General features: G+C 41.0%; 1 protein-coding gene across 1 annotated transcript; it reads left to right on the top strand.

Annotated features, from left to right (window-relative positions):
- The first annotated feature begins 315 nt into the window (after positions 1-315).
- On the top strand, positions 316-16435 carry LOC117815756 (platelet-derived growth factor subunit A-like). The gene is made up of 6 exons (XM_034687660.1): positions 316-1035; positions 1307-1403; positions 5465-5572; positions 5808-6001; positions 14154-14274; positions 15901-16435. Exons 1-6 carry the CDS (start codon positions 973-975, stop codon positions 15909-15911), a joined length of 594 nt encoding a protein of 197 aa, XP_034543551.1. The 5' UTR covers positions 316-972; the 3' UTR covers positions 15912-16435.
- Positions 16436-19259: the final 2824 nt, after the last annotated feature.

The raw sequence follows: 19259 nt of genomic DNA, 5'->3' as shown, positions 1-19259 counted from the left end.
GATTTGATTATTATAAAGATGAGGTGAGAATTGGCATAAGTAAATGTTTGCAAGATAAAAACCATCAAAGCAGCATTGAGAACATGCAGACATCAGCTAAATGTATCTCAATAAATGTCAAGCTCCTCTCCAGTAAAAGTTGTGTGGAGTCGTAATAAAGCTGTGATAAAAGTGACTTCTAGTGATACTCAGACATGCTCGATTCTTTGCTGTGGTCAGACCTCCTACAATTTGCTGCAGTTTATTATTCAAAGCGCGCTCCCAGTGTGTTGTACCACGGGAACGCGCACAGGCTATATCCTGTGACTGAAAGCATCTCGACTTCATTCACCCCGGAGATCACAGGACCGCTGGGAACTGACATCCAACTCCTCTGTTTGGGCAGCAGGGCGGAGAGGGTTCTGAGCCATTTTTCATTTATTGATGCCACTTCATCCTCGAACTCGGGACAGATCTTTTTGTTTCTGGAAGATATCATTTTACAGATCAGTGATTTACGCACAAAGAGTGCCAAGGTACCCAACAGCTGGAGGACGAACAAATGAGACTTTGAAGGGATTATAATGAGGACAAAATGATGGATATTGAGAGATGTGTGAATGATATAGAAGAGTTTTCATACTTCCACTGGACATCTGTTCCTGTGATGCCAAAACGAGCTACTGGACATAAACTTGAACACAATTAGATTTAAATTTTCCTCCCTGATTTGAAACTTTTTCAGCTGATTTTTGGTTCATTTTGGAAATCATCTTCAGTGACTTATCCTTTCGGCTGGAGTAGAAGATACTTTCCTCTTCATCATCCTCGGTTCTTGACGCGCCCATAGCACGCTCTTTCATCGAGGTCTTAGTGGAGACCACTGCTCTCCCAAGGGATGTTTGTGGGCTCCCGAGAACAGGGAGCGACAGCCCGGCTCCTGCAGAGGATCTCCGCCTCGTCCTGGTGCCAATGCAGCGAATTTGAGAGGAGATGAGAGCTGTGGTGTACCACCTCCTCGCCGGCTACCTCTGCCTTTTACGCATCGCTGCTGAGGTGAGCCACGCACAAGTATAGTCTACTGTTATTGATATTTGCTTCTGCATAGAGTGAGATTTGCTTTTACTAAGTGCATCACAGTAGCAAATAAACCCTAGCATGTAGAGTATTTAAACTTTAGTCTGCTTAATTGCGCACTAAAGTCCTTCTCCTGGCGCAGATAGGCTGCCTGCAACATTTGACAGCATTGCCTAAAAGATAGATTATGCTTTGTGATTTTGCGCATTTTACGCACAAACGCCCCCAATGAATGTCTTTCTTCCCACAGGAGTCTCCTCTCCCCCGGGAGCTGCTGGAGCGCCTCTCCCGCAGCGAGATCCGCAGCATCAGCGACCTCCAGCGGCTGCTAGAGATAGACTCCGTAGGTAAAGCGCTTCATTATAATACATCTCTCCTCCTCACGCCCACGAGCTGGATTACTGAGCTGTGCAGCTAAATGGGGTTAAAAAAATGAGTAAATGGGACGTTTGATATATGAGAAGTACCTGCTCAGGGGAAAGGATTATTGTGAGGATAAAATGTGTGTTCACATCCAAGTCCAGAAGCAATTGTTGTAATTTATTTTCCTCTGATGTTTTATTGACAGAAGCCTAAAAGTTGAGAAGCTGGTTTAGCTTGTAAAGATCCTTTTTGTGGGTCCTTGTAACTGTGGACAAACATTAGCACCAGAGGCTTCCATGTGCCAGTCTGGGCTGCTTCCCTCCCTGTCTGTTCTTTGAAAGACTCTGAATGAAGCATTAGTTGCATCTGGTTGAGTGCACAGTAAGAGGATGCTTTCCTCTTGTCTCATTACTGGAATGCCTCACTGGGTGTTGCTTGGAGACCGGCAGTCTGTCTTGCTCTTTACACCCTCCATGAACTCTGAGACGGAGCTAACTTTTTATGCTTATGGGCCACTTCCAATGGTCAACCAGGAAAGGTGTAGATTCTGTAGAGGGGCATTCCTCCAATTTCATTTATCAGAGACAGTTCAAATCATCAGTGTGACAAAATTTAATGTGTTTTTTTTGTTGTGGTTGTGGAGAATCACCGTCAAGTCTGGGAAACAGTGATGATGGCAAAGTGATGTCACCAGGGTTATCTCATAGAGAGCATATAGGCTAAAAGATGTATATGGGAAAACCATAGACTGTATAAATAATGGAAGTAGTATCCATGACGTCACCCATCTGTTCCTGAGCGCTGCTTTGAAGCCAATCGTCGGCAGGAGCCATATTGGAAATGCTGAACTCATCCAAAAGAGTGTGACGTAAAGAGGCAGGGTTTGAGCCTCCTCGCCAACAGCGATGTGTTCCCACCTGTCAATCAAGTCAGTTTGTACCAGGTTGTAAACATGTGTATTAATGCTGCAAAGATCGTCTTTTTTGAATTGGTGTGTATGTGGTTTCTGGTGTTTCTGCAGCCAGCCTCAAGTGGACGCTCAATGAACCACAGTTTATAACACTTCCGCATTGGCTTAATATTTTGAGACCGGAGGTTGCCGCTTGGGGAAAACCAGTATCAAGTGGATGGAGTTATAAGGACATGAGAATTGGTTGTAACTTTAAAAAGTTGCATTGTGCGAACTGCATCCTTTTGGACTTTGACTCATGTCAAGGCTCAAGGCCTAAAAATCAGAATACCTCCGCTTCTTCATTTCATTGTCCTTTGTGAGCATGTATACAAGTGCATCCCTCATCCTTAGTTACTTAGTTGTTCCTCTGTCGCCAAACTTGCTGCTGTTGTTTTCATATAGCCTTGATATTTCAACCTTTCACTTCTGCTTTATAACCAAACAACCACTGTGGGTAGTGGTTTGTGTTTCAGGGCTTTGGATGTATCAAGCAGAGATCTGGGTAACTGATATTGAACATTGAGGGCCAAGACTTCCTCCTCAGTCTGCTGGTCATTGTTTACAATTCCACTCACAACTGAAGATGCGAGAGCAGACATGACATTGACAGACAAAGACCATGACCAGATGATTTTCTGCACTCAATGATACACACAAATATTTTTGTTGAGGAATAAAAAACTAAGCTGTTGTAAGATGATAGCCAGAGGTTCTGGTTTTGCATGTAAGCCACATTTTGCTCTCCATATCAGCTGTTTTTCTTCATACAGCCAAAGCTTGCCCAAAGACATGATGGTTGAAACTTAAAATTGAAACCAGAGCGCTACAAAACCAAACATGTTGTCCCTGGTTATGGGATCTGGATTTTTGTCAGATATTTGTCAGGAGAAAATACCCAAGCTTCAACACTTTTTTCAGAGATGATTTCCCTCTATGTACTGGATACACTGTATCTGATTCAGTCTTTGTTTCTTTTTAAGCTTTATGCTCTTAAAGAAGGAAAAACAAAAGTTGAAAGGCAACTGAACTGCAACTGAATATCCTGCTATCATCAAAAAGAAGAAACATAAACACGACATAGTAAAGTCAATTGGCTGCAACTCTTAATAACAGCAATATTCAGCTTCAATAAACACAGTAGATGCCAGTTCTCATTATCCAGGTAATAAATCAGGGCAGGCTGAATCATTGAGGTGAGACAGGAGGAAATAACTGCAGCTTAAAAAAAGGCTTTATTGCATCTACGCCCCGAGTCAGACTCCAAATTCCTGCCACACAAACTTTCCTCCGCTCTGAACTTCTCCTTGCCCGTGAAAAAAAAAAGAAAGTTGATTCATTTTTTAATGTCCGCCGCTCTGAGCGGTGCCACCATTAATCCTGGCATCATTGAGATGCAAATGTCGAGTGTGACGGCTCCCCGGCTCGGTGGGGGTCAAGTGGCTCACTTCATTATGCTCTTGTCATGCTGCCCATTATTGGTTTGAGAGCCGGGCCCGCTGGAAGGCTGCTGTGTTGCTATGTATAATTCATGCTCAAATTCCTGCATGTCAGGGCGAGAGACACAGACACAGAGAAAGAGAGAAAGAGAGAGAGAGAAATGTTGAAGGTGGACTCTGTTGTGTTTAAGAAGCACAAGTAGCAACATTATGTATAGACTTGAGGGAGGTGTGTGTGCATGACTGCTTGCAACACACACTCACACACTCACGCACAAGCTCAAAGATGTGTGAGGTTTGGTATTCAGAATCAAATTAAAACAGTCCTGCCCAGACATCACTGATGCTGATTTCCGGGAACCTCTCTCTCTTTTTTTTTCTTTTCTTCAACAAACACACACACACACACACACACACACACACACACACACACACACACACACACACACACACACACACAAACACAAACACAAACACACAAAACACACTTTGGAGTTCACACCAGACACACAAATGAAGCTCCATATTTTTTGGCTGTGAACCCGTCACTGGATATTCAGTGGTTTGGCAGTACTAAGTGTTGAAATGTTTGATGAATTGAAGTGACTTGATTGACTTTTATAGCATCTCATTATCCGTGCACACACACACACACACACACACACACACACACACACACACACACACACACACACACACACACACACACACACACACCTACACACACCTACACACACAGTTTTAAAACCTGGAGGTACAGTTCCCTCCCCCTTGATAATTTTCAAAGCATCACTAACTCCACTAAACATGATATTTTAATAACCTATAGTTCAAGAATTATTCATTTTTCATCTTTTAAAAAATGTAATTATGTCTTTTGAGTGTGGGAAGAACCAGAGTCCCTGGAGGGAACACACGCATGCATAAGGAAGAACATGCAACAACACACAGAGAGGCCTCACAAACACACAGCAAAATGCAGGTCACACACAAGACTTAGTCTAATTCTCCATCCCAGCACTAAGACAGAAATGTAGTTTGGTTTCGTTAACCAATTAGCATCCCGGTCTTTATGATATTTGAAATCCTGGAGGAACGTGACTCTGTTTTCTCTGCTCTCTCAGTTCTGGAAACTCACGAGTGACTTCAGAGTGAACTCCTGATGAACTAGGTTTTAATAAGTACTAATATACGCACTCATGGACCTTGATTCTAACCGGCTACATGTCCATGCAGTAAACCCAGTAACCTACTGATAGAAATAAACATCATAACTCAGTTAGAATAACCCGGTTAGGCTTGCCCTCCCATCAAAAGAGACTGGATAGAGATGTGGGTAATAAAGGACTTGCTGCTGCACGTAAACATCCTGTTGGTCGGTCAGTCGGTCTAACATCGTGATGTCTTGTTAAGCTCCTTCTCTGACTAAACTTCAACTCTGTATTAAAGTATCCTGACAATTAATGAGCAGATTTAAGTTGATACTCTTAGTCCCAAGGGAATGAACAAAAGTTAAAGCACTAAAGACTGAGGAGAACATCTCCCCTTCAGCTGTTTCGACCTTCACGGTGAAGTCTTAGTTTGTGTCTGAATGGTATAGTCAACAATGAGAGCACCTGAAGTCTCAATGTGCACGTGTTGTTTTGTCTTTACGCAGATAATGAGGTGATCGAGGAGACCAAACACAGCTACTACAAGGACTTCTCTCACAGCTTCGCCGACCTTAAGAGAGCACACACACACACCAGACACAGGAGGAGCACTGGTGAGACACAAACACACACACACACACCATCAAGGTCTCAGAAAAAGAAACACATTGGCTAAATGTTCTCAATGTTCTTGATGTATTTAAATGTTGGTTCAAGTATTAACACCAAACCTTATTCAGATTGAAGTTATTTTCTTGTGTTGCTTTTGCATTGATATTTTGTGACTCCACAAAGATCCAAAAAAGGATAAGTCCGGTCTATCAATATACTTTACTTTTCCCCCTGCAGTGATAGAGGAGGCCTTGCCTGCATCGTGTAAGGTGCGAACAATGATCTACGAGATCCCCAGGAGCCAGGTGGATCCCACCGCGGCTAACTTCATCATCTGGCCGCCCTGCGTCGAGGTGAAACGCTGCACCGGCTGCTGCAACACCAGCAACATGAGGTGTCAGGCGGCCAGGAAGCACCATCGCACGGTCAAGGTAACAAACAAGAACGTGAATCAAGTGTTTTAAAACTCGATGAGGCATTCAGGAGCTCTCTGAAAAAATGTTTATTCACACTTCAGACCAACTAGCAGTATAGCTTTATTATAATGTTATTTCTTTCTGTAAGTTCTCCTTTATTATTGTCATTATTTATTCTTTTTTTAAATTATTTTAATGTAGTTTATCATAAACATATCCATCTTGAAAGGTTGAGATTAAATTTAAACTGTGCACGGGTATTTTAGACAAATAAGCTTATACAGAGATGAAACAATTATCTTTCAGTTTTCAGCATTAAGATGCATTCAAGGTCCAAAAGTAACATGCTAATATTGTTACTTTTCTTAAATTGCTTGTATTTTAACCCTTTAGATGCAATGTGGTTAAGTCGCCGCTGCATCCTCCTGATCTTGTTGTAACCACTGTGGAATATAATGACCCCACAATACCACCAGAGTGCTACAAGTTTGAGCTGCTACAAAGAAGCTAATCATTGAGATGCAGCTAATCAGAATGATGTCAGCAGGCAACCGCATCACAAAACCCGGTAGAGCTCTATCTGAACCTGTGGATGGAGCTAAATTGAAGAGTGCTTGATAAACGAGTGGCATCTGATTGCAGACCAGTCAACATTGTGGATCACTCGGCACTAAAGGTTGACTTCAGGTTGCCAGTCATGCCTTACTGTCACAAGGAACAATAGTTGCAGGCAAACAGAACCTTCATGAAACAGTGAAAGCAACCAAACTGGAACTCCTAAAAAGTGCAGATGCAGTGACATTCACCAGGGATCACTGGACGTAAGAGAGTTATCAAAATGATCTGCACTGTTAGATTGCTTTACACTGTTAATATGGACTTACAAAATGCTTTTAAAAATGTGATTGATTGCAAAGATATCAGACTTTGACATCCCTGGTTACGCACCATGTTCTCACCTTTACAACATGCTGGCATATCCTCTGTAAACAGCAGTAATGGCACAGAGCATGTAAACATACAACCTCACAACCACCCTCTACTGAAGGTATACACTCTAAACCTGCCAAAGTCTATTACCCTCACTAGCTGGACTATTGTGTGCCAGTGTGTGTATGAGTCTGTGTGTGTGTGTTTGTTTTGGACTGAAAGTCTGGCAGTGAGTCTCTTTAAGAACATAATAGCTTCCTTTTGATGTCTGCCAGAGCTGGAAATAAGACTCAGAAAACCCGATTGGTTCACAGTCACACCCTGCCAACTGGGAGCTGACCCAAGGTGTGTGTTGGTGTGTATGTGTGTGTGTGTGGATTTTGATTACAGAGAGGGAATGTAAGATGCAGTCTTGGACAATTAAATGTTACGTTACCCAAAGAGAAGTGTAAATGTTAAACCAAAGCTACATTCTTATTCAGGTTTTTCACTTTAAATGTTATCTGTCATACTGCAGTGGAAACACTAGACAGAAAGGACTGTAATTTGTGTAATTTCACCTGACTATTAACTTGTGGCTTTTTTTGTGTGACACAACATCACATGAAAATTAAGATTGAACATAATTTGAAATAAATGTCAAACATGACCTTGACTTTCAACACAATTGCCTTAGACTTCAACTTTGTTTTCTTCTGAATTGGCAGTAGTTTAACAGCAAAGACCACAACCTCTATAATCTGAATCTTATTCCCTTTATACTACAATTTAGTGTTGTAGTACTCGAGACCGGTCTTGGCTAGAGACTGGTCTCGAGACCACTTATTTAAGGTCTTATCTCGGAATCAAAAGCATTTTTACTCGGTCTTGTCTCGGTCTCGGACTGGGTGAACTCAGTATTTTATATCAAGACCGGTTGAGACCACAATTGATGCACTCTATGTCAACACCTATAACCAATCAGATCAAAACACTACAAATATTATCTAAAGAAAATAAAAAATGCACAACTAATGAGAAAAAAAAGGCTAGACAAAACAATCCTGCACATTAACCCCTACGACCTCTGACCTCTCCTGAGATCATAGGCAACAGAAAACACAGTTTTAACTCTAATCAAAAGTGAAAGTTAAACTAATAATAATAATAATAATAATAATAATAATAATAATAATAATAATAGTAATAGTAATAACTTTATTTATACAGCGCTTTTCAAAACAAATTACAAAGCACTTTGCAAACAATTTTAAAAAGCAGTAGGCAGTAGTTAAAAGCATGTCATTATCCAGCAGAAGTAATAAAACAAGGAACAAAGCAATAAACCATGAAATCAATAAAAAGCACGTCTAAAATTGTGAGTTTTTAAAAGCGACTTAAAAGACGACAGTGTGTTGGCTTCCCTGATATCCTCTGGCAGGTCGTTCCAAAGCTTAGGGGCACAAACAGAAAATGCTCGATCCCCCTTGTTTTTTCTGTTTGAGCGTGGAATAGTTAATAAAGACCTACCTGAGGATCTGAGGTTAGTAGGGCTTGTAGGGAGTCAAGAGGTCAGCAATGTAGTCTTGAGCTGACCCCCTAAAAGCTTTAAAAGTCAACACAATCATTTTAAAATCAATTCTAATGATGACAAAATCTAAACTTAAGGTGTCAAAAGGCTCTCAAGGGCATCAAAAGAAAGGCAACAAAGACAAAACCAAACCTTGTTTGTTGCTATCAATTGTAATTAAAGCAAACTTAAATAAAATGAACACAACTCTTTTACTTTGTTAACTCTCATGGTGATTTTTCATTGATATATATGGTCTTGGTCTTGTCTCGGTCTTGCCCTACCTTGGTCTTGGTCTTGACTCGGTCTTGATCCCTAAATGTCTTGGTCTTGTCTTGGTCTCGGTTGATGTGGTCTTGACTATAACACTACTACAATTGTATTACTTCTCTCAGCTGGAGATAGCCATGCAATCCAATTGTAGCCAACTAGCAACTCTACTGGCTTGTATTCCTACAGGTTTGTCCAAGAGGTTAGCAGCTACACCATATTATTGTATATAAAGATGGACAACACGTCCGTACCTCCTCTCATTGTACAAAGATGAAGTCAAGATGACTGCACATAGGGCACTGACAAGTCACTGGAGACATAGTATTGACATCCCACCTCTTATGCAAAAACATTTACCACCTAGCTTACTGATGATCCTCCAGGTCAGTGCAGTTTCTACTTTTGATTTGGACACTCCCCGTTATATATTTAATGACTCTCGCCGTTCCTCCTCTGCTGTTATAGTCCAGAAGACGCATTCCTCATCAGACCAGTCAATTATGGTGATACCACCATTTTTATACCATCAAATACTTCATTAAAACTAAACTTCTCAGGCATGAATCAGCACAATAAGAACTCACCATAATGACAGAAGCTATGTTCAAAGGTAATTTATTTGATGTTTAATTTAATTTTATAGTTTGACTCATGGTCCATCTGTTAACATGAAGGAGACAGGCTCAATGCCCTAAATGGCAGCCAGTCAATCGTGGGTGCTACACATTTTTTGGCTTCACTTTTCAGTGAGCTGTCATGCTGTCCATCTGATTTCACAGTCTGTGATACAAAACTTCCATTTCAATGAGGCAGGCTTACCATTGAGAATTAGATCCTTCAAATAGCTCAATAACTCTTATGTTAAAATATCAACAGGTGTCCTCTAGAACTGCATGTCCCATATATAAATCCTACAAAGGAAATAAAGATTAAAAAGCAGAAGTTATCACGAGATGAGAAAAAGAAGGAGTAATATGTTTCTGTGTGTTGCCAAAGATTGAGAGGCAGAGCTGAAGAAGAAAAGAAGAGGGTGAGTTTGATTCTCTGTGCTTTAGCCTGCTGATACACCCAGTCTGAGATGAAAGAGACTCGCCCTTCATCTGCCCACAGAGGAAATCAAAAATAAAGTCACTCACATGTGCCGAGATCCAGCGTTCAGAGGGTAAACAGTCACAAGTGCAAAACGCGTTCACACACAGCCGCAGGGGGAAACTGCAGGGCTGAGGTCTAAGTGGTGTGTCCATGTGTGAGACACAGAGAGATAGAAAGATAACATTAGCGTTAGCATCTTAACCTCACCGAGGTTACGTCAGGTTGTGACCTCAAGTGTGAGAGTGAAGGATGAGAGTCAGCATATTTAAACCTGAGCCTGTTGAGCTCTGCTGGGAAAGCAAAGGATCAACCTTTCAGCTTCGGATAAAGCTGCTGCCTCAAATGAGGGAGTCTCAGCAGGTCCTGGTCTTATTGAAGAATGAGAAACAGGAGCATGTGCTCGACAGGTGACATTGTGGTGTGTTATACTGGACTGTTATCATACGCCGACTGACCAGACTTCATTTCACTTAAAGCAACCAATTTCATACAAGGAGAAATATTTGCTATAGCCGATATGTTGTGAGGGAAATGTCGCCCTGATCATGAGGTTTGTTGGTTCTAGTTACTGCTTTTGCCCTTAAGCACCAGTTTGGTTTTTGGTGTTGTATGTTCGTATATATAGTCCATATATAGTCCACTAGCATTTCAGTGTTTCAGTCCTTGGCTGTATGCTGGAACACGGTCCTTGTGGAGAGCTTTTTAACTTGCTGGTTGAACTGTAAACAAAGACAAAACATGGAGATCGAAGTCTTAGCTCTGGGTCTTTTATCACTAACCACTGGCTACACCAAAAGTCATGAAAAGTTTGCTGCTGCTCCCACAAGTAATATCATTGTGGGATGATAGACGACGGACTGGTGTGGTCCAATTAAATTCTTATCCCATAGAGGTTGTGTCCCACAACTAAGGCAGAAAACAGAATCTACCTTCCAACACATATGAAGAGACAGACAAGGCAGCAACACCTGACCTGACAGTGATGAAGGATAGAGAGACAAACACAGCGTCTAGACTTGTTGTTGTTGACATTTGATATCGTAATGCTGCTCTCATATTTCTTTTCTCGTCAGTGTTTGTAAGCCAGTCGTCTTTTATTAACAGTGTAAGAAATAAAACAAAGTTAAAGTGTCCACTGTTAATGTTCAATCATGGAATTTATAAATGTGCAATTTCCCAACCTAAAAAAAGATGAACTAATCTTCAGTTTGAAAGACGAAGGTTTCCTTCTGCTGAAATCTCTTTTTTTGGAAGTCTTCCAAAATGTGGTGGACTATCTATTTGTAAGACTCCCGGTCTCTGTCTCTGCATTGCCATGTCCACCACTGACCTGTATCAGCGCTGGAATTCAACTTTCAGCCCCACTACCATCCCAGCTTCCACCTGCAGGCTCCTATAGGAGTTTAAGATATAACCTCATCACTCCTCAGTTACTGCATACGAAAATAAAACTACTTGGAGTAATTAGATCAGAGCTTAGACCCCAAATATGGTCAATGTTCTGAATCAGAGACGGGTTTATTGATTGATCAGGTTTAACTGAAGCTAACCAATTGTCACGTCCTTACTGTCCTTACTGTCTTGTTCTGTCCTTACTGTCTTGTTGTGTCCTTACTGTCTTGTTGTGTCCTTACTGTCTTGTTCTGTCCTTACTGTCTTGTTGTGTCCTTACTGTCTTGTTGTGTCCTTACCGTCTTTCTGTGCCCTTACTGTCTTGTTGTGTCCTTACTGTCCTTCTGTGTCCTTACTGTCTTGTTGTGTCCTTACTGTCTTGTTATGTAGTTACTGTCCCTCTGTGTCCTTACTGTCTTATTGTGCCCTTACTGTCTTGTTCTGTCCTTACTGTCCTTCTGTGTCCTTACTGTCTTGTTGTGCCCTTACTGTCTTGTTCTGTCCTTACTGTCTTGTTGTTAAGTACCAGTGTTCCAGTCACCATGTCAAATTCCTTGTGTGTGCGAGCTCACTTGGCAATAAAGCATTCTTGATTCTTGATTCTTGATCACATTATATCTCAATTAATTTGGACCAAAATGACAATCTAGTGTTTTTAGTAGGTTTTTTTTACTGACCTGGCTTCGTGCAGGTGACAGGCACAATTGTTGCCTCAAGGAAGTGACTAATAAGTCAATGATTACTACTTCTTAACTTTGTCAAGTATTTATCCCAACATTTTTCTCATCTAAACTAAATGCTTTAAAAGCTGGAATGTGGTGTTGCAGGAGAAGAAGCAAACCCTGAGCTTGGACTGGTCTCAGAGTCCTGAACTGATTATGTATTATCATCTAACCCAGCCTGCTCCATGTGGCTTCTGTGTAACAGTAATCTATTGTTTTGACTGGAGGAGTGTTACCACTGAATGCAGCACAAGTACTTCAATCAAAACTAAGACGATACAAATGTACTAAGCTATAGAGACTGAGACATCTCAGACACTAGCTGCTCTTTAAGGATCTCAGAGCTACTCGTCCAGCACTCTGTCACCTTGAGATCTCGCTTCTATCCCCTTGTTGCTTCAGCAGCTCGGCTCCTCACCTGAGCTAACCCCCTCCCTGAGTTCCTGTTGTTAAAATTTGTTCCCAGCTGCTCTGAGTCTGTTCAGACTTGAAGCAGAGGGACTTTTGCAATCTGACCTGGAGCTCCCCGTCTTGGCTCCTCGTCTGTGATGTGAGCATTAGCAAATGGTGTGTCAGTGTTTACACTAATCTAGGCATGTTGATGTGTATGCTCTTGGATTTCTGTTTATAAGTGTGTAATTGTCAGATAGTCCTGTTGCTGTTTCCATTCTCAAACATTCAAGAGAGTGCAACGTGTGTTTACAGGAAACAAAATATCACTTCACTTACGGTCTGTGAAATGGATTTTCTTGGCAGGGTTAGTGTTTCGACTCATTCATCAAACAAGAGCAGACTCACCTGTGTGTTTGCACTGCTTCAGTCAAGTCATGGAAGTCATTGTGATGAAGAAGCTTGAGACTGGATTTTCAGTTCTTGTGCTATACTGTCATGAAATGTTGCTTTTTTAGGCTGAAAATTAAATCTGGATGATAAGCCATAGACTGTATAAATAATGGACGTAGTATCCGTGACATCACCCATCTGTTTTCTGAAGCGCTGTTTTGAGGCCAATCGTTGGCGGCAGCCATATTGGAAAGGTTGAACTCAACATAACTGCTGTCAAGCTAGTGTGACGTAAAGAGGTGGGCTTTGAGCCTCCTAGACAACAGCTACAGTGTTCCCGCCTGTCAATCAAGTCAGCTGTGCCTCTCATAAAACTCATAAACTTAATATCTTTGAAATTGCCGCGTTATGAAAAAACAGTGTACAGTGTGTGCCGATTGAGAAATGAGCTATCCAGACTACTCATTTTTTTGTACCAGGCTGTAAACATGTTTATCTCTGCTGTAAAGATCGTCTTTTTAAATTTGTCGGCGGGTGCAGTCATGATAGTGCCGGACTCAACTAATCGGAGGACATACTAGGGGCCGCCACTTAACCAATCAGGATAGAGGATTGGAGATTAGCTATGATTGGTCTGTCATAACGGGAACAAGGGGAATAATAACATAGCTTGATACAAAGGGATTGGAAAACGCAGAGATTTCGCAATAGTCTCAAATTACTAACTTACTTACCAATGAGTACCAATGGGCATTATGACCTTTTCTCCAAACCCAGCAGAAAAAAAACTAATGTTCTTTACACCATTCCTACCAACAGCAGCTTTAAATCTGTCACTGTCTGTTCACTAAGCCCCGCCCCCTTTTGGTACTGCTGCCATGCCTGCGATCTGTTCTACCTTTCACACCGGCATTTGTTTACATGGGCCGACTGTCATCCTAAAACTTTCTATTAAAAGGATTCTTCTTTTATTATGAAAACATGTGACGATAACACAAGCACCAGACAATACAAAACATGGTGTTACAGATCAATCTGATGTAATCTCCTTCTCTAGAATTTGAAGTAACATGTAGCCCTGCTGCATGTTTTACACTGAGTCATTACTGTAGCTATCATGAGTTTCAGCTGCCAGACATGCTAACACTTGCAGCTTATGTTAGAGCAGGCAGAACAATGCTGAATCTATTCTTACATGTTTGCCCTTTGGTTTCTGGTTCTTAGTAATGCTAAATAATAATTAAGAAATACCTAAACCTTTAAACTCCTGTGAGGAAATCCATAGACTTACCGCCTTATGTGGCTGGATACAGTTCTAAGCTATACGACTAGAGGATGTCTGTGTGTCAGAGTGTTCAGCATGTGGTCAAACTTTAACATTTAGCTGTACCTCAGTTTGATTCTTTCTCTGTCTCACTCTCTCAAGGTGGCAAAGGTGGAGTACGTGCGACGGCGACCCAAGCTGAGGGAGGTGCAGGTGAAGCTGGAGGATCACCTGGAGTGCATGTGCACCAATAAACGGCACTCCAGTTCAAACACAGACAATGGTAAGTTGTGTGTGTGTCCGTGTCTATGTGTGTGTGTGCATTGACTCATTTGGCTCATTTATCATGTGAAGGCTCTAAATGTGTCTGTTGACACCAGGAGAGCTGATAAGAGATCTGAGGTATTTATTGTGTTATTTCCTTTCTCCTTAAATTTGTCTTCCCTAAGGGCAAACCCCCACCTACACACACACCTGCAAATGCACATTCACACGCATATATACACACTCCAAACATTTCTCTAAATTCTTGATAAAAATGCCTGAAGAGGGATTTTCCACTACAACCTGTATAAAACAAAGACAGAGACCGAGTGACGTCAATCCACTGGTTTCTGAAGAAGCATTACGAAGCCCATGACAGTGGCCATATAAGCGCTGACTGGCTTATTTATGAACTGTGAAAGAGGTCGAGTTGAGGCCATAACCTAGCTGCTTGGCAGACAGCTACAACATGCCCCTCACTTATCAAAACTGATAAGTTGTACAAAACTGAAATAAATGAATGAGCTGAGACCAAACCATTTTAGTACTAAGCTGTAAACATGTTTCATTCTGCTGTGAGAACAAGCATGTTAATATGAGCTCTTACAGGGGTTCTTTGGCTTTATGAGCCAGCCTCAAGTGGACACCTGAGGAACTGCAGCTTTTTTTTCTAACATTGGTTTGATTGATTTTGATTGATTGAACAATAACTTTAGACATATACATTTATACATATACATCATCACATGTGTAAGTGCACAAATGCAGTACAGAACACACACAAAATAAAGACTTGGGTACAATGATAAAGGACATAAGAACTAAACACATCTTACATCCACACTTGTGAACTCTCTTTAGGTCTGTTCTCTGCACTTTACTGCTGTGACCGCATGCACACATTACTGCACTTTCTCACTGGTTTTAAACTACGTTTTTGTATTTACTTACTGTAGGCTTGAGGTTATGTATTTATTTATTTATTTATGTATTTGTAGAGTCTACTTTTAGCTTGTTATCTATTCTGTATGCTGCTGGACCTGAGTAATGTGTTTCATTTCTTCATGTTTTTAAATGTGACTGAATGACAATAAAACTAACCTTGAACCTTGACTCCCAATATATATATATATGTAAAAAAAATAATAATAATAGTAATGATAATACTCATAATGATAACAACAACAACAACAATAATAATAATAATACAGTAATAATATTAATAATAATAATAATCTAAATAATAATAATAGGCTTCATTTTCAGCACTCTCAATCAATCCATCAATCTTTATTTGTATAGCACCAAATCACAACAAACATTATCTCAAGACACTTTTACAAACATAGCCGGTCTAGACCACTCTATGTCAAATTATGAACAGAGACCCAACACCATGACAGGGTAAGACTCAGTCTGACCCCACCAGGGTAAGACTCAGTCTTATCCCACCTTAATCCACCATGAGCATTGCACCTCGCAGTACTAGTTACAGCGGCAAGGAAAAACTTCCTTTTAACAGGCAGAAACCTTGAGCAGAACCAGACTCATGTTAGACAGCCATCTGCCTCGTCCGAGTTGGGTCTGTAAAAAGCTCTGTTTGCTTCTTGGTTTCCACATTTTCACTTGACTCCTTTTCCAACAGGCATCAGGTGAAGAGAGTCAGACTGATAGAGGAGCAGAGGACGGAAAGAACAAGAGAACATGAACGAGCACCTTCAGCCACTTAACATCTCCTCTTCCTCGCCCGCCATCAAGTGACTGAAAGGTTTGATGGGATTATATTTGGACCTCTGGGAGGATAGCTGACTTTCATGGACCTCATGTGTCTCACTTTCAAAAGTGAGAAACGAACTCACGAACACAGACGCTGACGATGCTGGTTGAAGTGGATTCTGGGATATCAGAGGACTTATTATCTACGTCTTGTATAAACGGCTCAGCGACTCGGATTATTAACTGGGTGGAATCCTTTCTAGAAACCGTGACTGGGATTAGATTTTTTTTTTTACTCTTGCTCGACAAAACGCCCACACACACACATGCACGTATATCCTCTTATTTTTATAACCCCTCATTTTTATCACTGCCTGTTTCTACTTCTGGTATGTTATCTGCATAAAGACAGGACGGGATACAAATCCTCCTGACATGTTACTGATACTAATAAACTATTTATATAAAAAGAGAGTGTGGTGGTCAGACGGCAGCCTTCAGAGAAAGAGGGTTTTCACCAAGTGCTTGTTAGAGAGACTGAAGGATTTATCTGAACCTGACAGAGAAACTGAACAGGCTTCTGTGTGTGCGTGTGTGTGTGGGAGAGATTATCTGCAGGATCATAATACTGAAGCTAAAACCCCTGTGAATTTGTAACTGAGAGTTACACACACACACACACACACACACACACACACACACACACACACACACACACACACTCACACACATAAAACCCTGCCAGCGGAAAGAATAGACTTATGTGCTCTTCAAATAGTGGAATGACTAACATCTGAAAGGTGATTTAATACACAAGCTGAGGAAATGAAAATTAACCCGGTGAGGAGGAAGGAGTCTGTATTCAGAGGTGACTTCATCCCATGACTCGCACACGCTGGACGGCGTGAAGGAGAAGGTGACCTCATATCAAAACACCACACAGCAGTCAGCTGTTTGCACAGATCTCTCTCTCTCTCTCTCTCTCTCTCTCTCTCTCTCTCCAAACATTCAGCATTTCATTTGATCATTAATCTATTGGCATCATCAGGTCAACATTTCAAATGTTCACTGATAAAACTGAAAACATTCTTTACAGCCTCAGCTGCACTTTGGTTTTAGTGCCCCAAATATTTTGATGAGCTATAAACTAACCAGATTGTCACACAAAATTAAAGTTAACCTGCTGATATCATCTTTTCAGCATCCTTGTAACATACTTATGATAGCACTTAGCTTACATTTGAGTCTATGGAAATCTTACAGAGCTATAAGCATTGCTGACTCTCCATTGTTCATGCACATCCAGAAATGTAGCAGAAGCGTTGACAGAAAGACTAATGAGCTTTGCAACATCTTCTCTCAAAGACTGGAATAAACACTAATGGGCTTTCTCAGTGTGAGGGTACTCATGAAAGTATCTCCTTGAGACCAGATGAAGAAAAATGAACAGTGGCATCTCTAGAGTGAAGTTATGCCTTCCAACTTTCCTGCTCTCTTACCTCTTTACAGAACCCGCTCCCTGATTGTTTCTCTTTTCTTTTCCCTTTTCTGAGTCTTGGTACAACGGGTTGTAAGAGCATAGAGGGGGTCAGTTTCAGAGTGTCCAGAGTCTTCTCGACCCTTGATGAAACACAGGTGAAGGAAGGTGCCCGCCTGATAACCCTGGTGATGCGTTGGCGCATGCCGTCCATCTGTCCTGACTTACACTACCAGTCAAAAGTTTGGACACACCTTCTCATTCAATGGTTTGTATTTATTTTAAGTATTTTCAACATTGTAGATTAATACTGAAGACATCAAAACTATGAAATAACATATATGGAATTATTTAATGAACAAAAAGTGTTAAACAAAGCAGAATATGTTTTATATTTTAGATTCTGTAAAGTAGCCCCCTTTTTCCTTAATGACAGCTTTACACACTCTTGGTATTCTCTCAGTCTGCTACATGAAGTGGTCTCCTGGAATGGTTTCTAAATAACATGAGCCTTGTCAAGAGTTCATTTGTAGAATGACTTGCCTTCTTAATGTGTTTGAGACCATCAGTTGTGTTGTTCAGAGGTAGGGTTAGCACACAATGGATAGCCCTATTTGACTACTGTTGTAATCCAGATTATGACAAAACCAGATCATTTCATAGTTTTGATGTCTCCAGTATTAATCTACAATGTTGAAAATAATTAAAATAAATGACATGCATTGAATGAGAAGGCTTGTCCAAACTTTTGACTAGTGTATCTTCATGTCTGTGTTGTGAGGGGACATTTCGGCCATGCTGTAGGTTATGTAACTTATCAGTAGAGCATAAATATGAGGACAAGATGGGATGGGTTTCTTCACTGAGCGCTTATCCTTTCCATCATATCACATATACATTATGTTTATTTGAAATACTTAAAGGCAGATGTGGCGCACAGTCTGATACAATACACTTCAATACTCAATATATCATATGATACGTTGTGACAATATGATATACCTCATTGTCCCTTTACAGAACTGTATCTGACCCTGAATTGCTGCAAACATTTAGCTGCCTCTACAGTGGTATTACAATCAATCCAGATATAAACACAGAGCACATCAAAACCAAAGGCAACATATATTGCACAAAAAAAATGAGAACACCATGAAGGCGCTGCACAAGTCCTGCAGCCCCAAGAAACATGAACTACTTTAGACTGGAGTTTAGTATTAGATGTGCTCCAGAGCTTTCTGCTGAAGCCTCTCGTCTTTTTCATCAAATGGAACTTGTCAAGAAACCCTCAGCATTTAGCTCCAGGTAAATACTTTGAAACCATTAAGAGTTGTTGCATGTTTACACAGGAACCATACTTTGTTTCATCCAGCAATAGTAAAAATGTTTCTTATGTAACAACGTTTTTTGGTTTGTGAAAAGCAGCCAAGCACTAAAACGCATAAAGAGAAGACTGTAGGCCTCTGGTTTTGGTGAAGACTTGATGTTTTTGTTCCTTTTGCCAAACCTGAAGCCATTCAGCCAAAACCTGTAGCCACCAGTGTGATTCCAACCCCCGCTGGCATCGCGCAAACCTGCTGTCTCGACTTTTTACGCTGCGGTTCCACAAATCCTCAAACAGCTCTTTATGTTACAGACGCTGCACTCTTTATTAGGACACACTTCAACAGCTGACTGAATGCACAACAAACAGAGCACAAAACAAATGTTTGTCGGTCACGGTGGTGAAAAGCAGGCGAGACAGACAGTCGGGTGACTTCATGGGAGCACGTTGTCTTTTTTGCGTAACTCACTTTGCTGGCATATTGCTT

Source organism: Notolabrus celidotus, chromosome 7, assembly GCF_009762535.1.
Source record: "Notolabrus celidotus isolate fNotCel1 chromosome 7, fNotCel1.pri, whole genome shotgun sequence".
NCBI classification, from domain to species: Eukaryota; Metazoa; Chordata; class Actinopteri; order Labriformes; family Labridae; genus Notolabrus; species Notolabrus celidotus.
Note: the sequence above shows the minus strand (reverse complement) of the source record. Positions and strands in the feature narration are given on the sequence as shown.

Bases quoted from the DNA above. Each gene is read 5' to 3' on its own strand.
- LOC117815756 (XM_034687660.1), top strand. From the start codon at position 973: ATGAGAGCTGTGGTGTACCACCTCCTCGCCGGCTACCTCTGCCTTTTA. The intron at 1,404-5,464 runs GTAAAGCGCTTC...GTCTTTACGCAG, and splicing joins GCTAGAGATAGACTCCGTAG to ATAATGAGGTGATCGAGGAG. The intron at 6,002-14,153 runs GTAACAAACAAG...CACTCTCTCAAG, and splicing joins AGCACCATCGCACGGTCAAG to GTGGCAAAGGTGGAGTACGT.